The sequence below is a fragment of the Antechinus flavipes genome, chromosome 2, assembly GCF_016432865.1.
Source record: "Antechinus flavipes isolate AdamAnt ecotype Samford, QLD, Australia chromosome 2, AdamAnt_v2, whole genome shotgun sequence".
Classification (NCBI taxonomy): domain Eukaryota; kingdom Metazoa; phylum Chordata; class Mammalia; order Dasyuromorphia; family Dasyuridae; genus Antechinus; species Antechinus flavipes.
Window position 1 is genome coordinate 390,212,873 of NC_067399.1, and position 4,476 is coordinate 390,217,348.

At 43.9% G+C, this 4,476-nt stretch overlaps 1 protein-coding gene across 1 annotated transcript; it reads left to right on the forward strand.

The window, feature by feature from the left end:
* Positions 1-769: 769 nt before the first annotated feature.
* Positions 770-3,246, forward strand: PCDHB1 (protocadherin beta 1). Its single transcript, XM_051973591.1, has one exon. The coding sequence runs from the start codon at positions 770-772 to the stop codon at positions 3,230-3,232; it is 2,463 nt and encodes an 820-aa protein (XP_051829551.1). The 3' UTR covers positions 3,233-3,246.
* The last annotated feature ends 1,230 nt before the right edge of the window (positions 3,247-4,476 follow it).

The following is a 4,476-nucleotide window of genomic DNA, read 5'->3' on the forward strand; positions in this document are numbered from 1 at the left end:
CTGTCTCTCTCCCTCCCTCTGTCTCTCCCTCTCTCTTCCATTCCCTCTCTATCTTCCTTCTACCTCCCTTCTTTTCCCTTCCTTTACCTCTCTTCCTCCTTCACTTCAATCTAAGCTCTGAGCCCACCACCCTATCTTGAGATGGATATCATGTTTCATCTTGAGCTTTCAGAATTGCAGTTGGTTCCACACTGGCAGATTTTTTGACCAACTCCGACCCCAATCAGTGTTACAGAACCATAGTGCTCCAACACCAAACATGTTCTTTGTCTGCACTTCTCCTGGCCCTTGTAAATACTCACTTCTGTTCCAGCGGGCCCAGAAGCTAAGGTATTTTTGATTTCATTAATTGTGAACTCTGCTCTTCTTGGTTTGTCTGGAGGCACACATTCCCAGTCAGCAGGTGCTACACCTTCAGCCCTTCAAGAAAACGTTTCTTTGACGCGTCCCCCTTTCTCGAAATGTAATACAATGCCGCCATCTGGCGGACATGCTGAGACTTTTCCAATGTTCCGTCTCCCAGTTTCTAAGATGACTTCAGATCTAATAATAAATACCTGGTGCGGACAGGGAATTCAAGAGCCCAATGAAAATATTCTTCACCTGTGTGCAAAAACATCTTGTAGTTCTGGGCTGATACCGCCTGTGGCCGCTGTAGTGCAAGGTTGAATCAAGGGGAAAGCAGCGCAGACAGACGCCATTGCTAAGCTACGCAGAGAGAGTGAAAGAGTTTCGCCAGGCTGCAGTTCCTCCTTGCGCCCTTTATCCGATGGCAGCTCTACAGGGTAAACATAGGGCTAATAGACAAATAATAGCCCTTCTCCTCTTTCTGTGCGCATCCGAGGGTGACGGGGGTACAGTGCGGTATTCGGTGGCCGAAGAGATGGAGAGCGGCTCCTTTGTGGCCAATGTAGCCAAGGATCTGGGACTGGAGGCGGGAGAATTGTTAACCAGAGGGGCGCGGCTGGTTTCAGATGACAGCAAACAGCATTTTCGACTCCACCGCAAGACGGGAGACCTCTTTGTGAAAGAGAAGTTGGACCGAGAGGAGCTGTGCGGGAAAGCAGACCCGTGCGTGCTACGCTTTGAAATAGTCCTGGAGGAGCCGTTGCAGTCCTTCAGAGCCGAGGTAAGGGTTTTTGATATCAATGACAATGCCCCAGTGTTCCCAAATCACGGGCCACTTTTAAAAATCCCTGAAAGCACTCCCCTGGGCTCTCGGTTTCCTTTGCAGAGCGCCCAGGATTGGGACGTAGGGCTCAATGGCCTTCAGAATTACACTCTGAGTTCCAACGCCTATTTCCACTTGCACACTCGTTTTCGCAGCCACGGCCCCAAATATGCGGAACTCGTGCTAATTAAACCCCTAGATCGAGAGGAACAGCCTCAGGTTAACTTAACCCTCACCGCAGTGGATGGCGGCTCCCCGGCTAAATCTGGAACAGCTCAGATCCTTGTCTCGGTTCTTGATGTAAATGACAACGTCCCTCAGTTTTCTCGGTTGGTGTACCGCACCCAGATATTGGAAAATAGTCCCAATGGTTCTTTAGTAATCTCTGTGTCCGCTACCGACCTAGACGACGGCACTAACCGAGAAATAACGTATTCTTTGGCTCAAAATCCAGAAGGAATTCATCAGACTTTTCACATCAACTCTGAAAATGGAGAAATCCGACTTCGAGGACCAGTGGATTTTGAAGCTGTTGAGAATTATGATATTGATGTTCAAGCCATTGACGGTGGGGGGCTGTCTGCTCACAGCAAAGTCCTGGTGGAAGTGATAGATGTGAACGACAATGCTCCGGACGTACTGGTCACTTCCATTTCAAGCCCAATCCCAGAGGACTCTCCACTCAATACAGTCGTGGCCCTTTTTGGTGTTCGAGACCGTGACGTTCGAGTAGGAGGGAAAATCACCTGCTTCCTTCAAGGCAATCTTCCATTTACCATCAAACCGACATTCAGAAATTCCTATTCTTTGGTCACTGGAGGGGCCCTTGATCGTGAGAAAGTCCCAGGATATAACTTGACTATTATAGCCATGGACACAGGTACTCCTACGTTGTCCACAGAGACAACCATCGAAGTGCTGATATCCGATATTAATGATAATCCCCCTGTGTTTAAGGAGGCGTCTTATACCATGACTGTCAGAGAGAACAACAGCCCTGCAGTGTTTATTGGTAAAGTCCACGCTGAGGATCTAGATTCTGAGGAGAATGCCCAGATTACTTATTCACTGCTTCCTCCCGAAAGTGGTGATCTTTCTGTCTTCTCCTATATCTCCATTAATTCGAACAATGGGAAGCTCTATGCTTTGAGATCTATGGACTATGAAGCAATCCAAGCCTTTCAATTCGTTGTGAAGGCGGTAAATGGTGGGCCCCTGCCTTTGAGCAGCCAAATCACCGTCCGAGTAGTTGTCTTAGATGTCAACGACAACCTCCCAATGATTTTGTACCCCCTGCAAAATAGCACTTCGCCTTGCAATGATCTGGTGCCCAGGGCAGCAGAGGTGGGTTACTTGGTGACAAAAGTGGTCGCTGTTGATGGGGACTCTGGTCAGAATTCTTGGCTTTCTTATGAATTGCTCAAGGCCACAGACCTTGGGCTGTTTTCCGTGGGACGGCAAAACGGAGAAATTCGAACCTTACGGATGATAACGGAGAGAGATCATATGAAGCAAAAAATGGTCGTTGTGGTTCGGGATCACGGCCAGCCTAGTCTCTCAACCACTGCCACACTGAATATTCTGCTGGTAGATGGTTTCTCTGATCCTTATGTACAGCTTCGAGATCAGTCCAAGCGGGAGAGGAAAACAAAACCCTCCACCAAATACCTAGTTATTTCCCTGGCTGTGCTTTCCTGTTTCTTTCTGTTTTCAGTCACTGTAATTTTCCTTATTCACATCTGTCAGAAAATCAAATATCGAGAAAAACAGTTTACTGCTTCTGAGCACTTCTACTATGACTGCAGTTTCCCTAGTCATTTGATAGATGGACAGAGTGGGGAGACTCTGGGCCGAGTCTGTCCTTATGAAGTAGGCTCTGCTACAGGAACTAGTAATAGTGAGTTTCGGTTTCTCAAACGATTCATGCCCAACTTTCCAGCTCCCTCCAGTGTGGTAGAAAGAAATAAAGAAGAATCTGGATCCCATGTACCCTCCAACTTGGATCTGGACAGCCCAAGGAGGTCAGAGGGCTGTCTCAGAATGTCTGATGAATATATGTAAGTGATTGTTACTATCCATAAATGAGCCATAGATTTGAAAATGAACCTCTTTTCAGTTTCCATTCTGTGTAACATAGGTTCTCCAAAGCAAAAATCTAGAGTTGCTCTTGAAAGTAAACATTAGCAAGTGATTTTCTCAGTACAACAAAAAGATGATGATCTTCAGAGCTAACTTTCAACAGCTGAAATCCCATTAAGGAGGTGAATTAATAGCTGAATGGCTTGTATATATCAGAGAACCTGATCCTGACTTGGTTTCTTGAGGTGGGCAACTTGTGCACAACATGGAAAGGAATCAGCTCCATCTCCATTGGCTCAATGCAAACAATTCCCCCATTCCTTACTTTAAAATCTTCAAATGTCTCCACAAGTGTCTATACCTAAGGCAGAAGACTTCCAAATCTTGACGGTCTATTCAGGCCTATTCAGAATTTTCCAGCTTTTGCCCTTTTGTGAGTGGTTAAGAAAAGTTGGGGAAGAGCCTTCAGTTATGTGGGATTCTTCTCTCAAGATAAATAAATAAATCTCTGGATCCAGTAATAAGACAGCTGCTATCTATCTAGTGGATATGTTACCCATAGTAATCAGGGATAAGCATTTAAGAAAATCTGATGAATAGTAGTTTCCAAAAGAAGAAATCTCAGAAGCAGCAATGAAAATAAAAATAAGTGTCAAAAGAGCTCAATGAGAAGTTGAATGTGGCTTAAGTTGTGGAGCACAAATTTCTGCATTACCTATTAATATATTGGATCTTCTCAAGTCTCCCTTTCTTGATTACAGGAATGGAAATCATATTTAGATATTCAGAAGATGTTTACTTAAGGAAAACTTTAACTATTTCCATAGAAATTGTTTTGTTAATTTTCTTACAATTTCACACTTCTGAAAATTAATTTAGGATCTAAATAAAAATTGAAGGCATCTGTGAAATAGGATAAAACTGTAGCAAAAACAAATTATGAGATAAATCTCCCATTAAAAAAAACTCTCCAGTCTAGACAAATGTTGGTAAGTGGAACAAAGTTTGCGCAAAGAATAGACATTTACTTCAAACAATCTTGAAAAATATGTAGATGTTGAAAAATCCCAGAATAATTGAACTAATTATATCTCAAAGTCTGCATAAAACAAGGTCTCTCTCAGAAAATTCATATTTAAAAGTCTGTTTCTGAAATTGGTTCCTGAAAGTTACCAATGTGACAAACCCAGGCCTTAGGCAAGCAGAGCATTCTAAAGAAGAATGTT

Coding starts and splice junctions, on each gene's coding strand:
- PCDHB1 (XM_051973591.1), top strand. CDS start 770: ATGGCAGCTCTACAGGGTAAACATAGGGCTAATAGACAAATAATAGCC.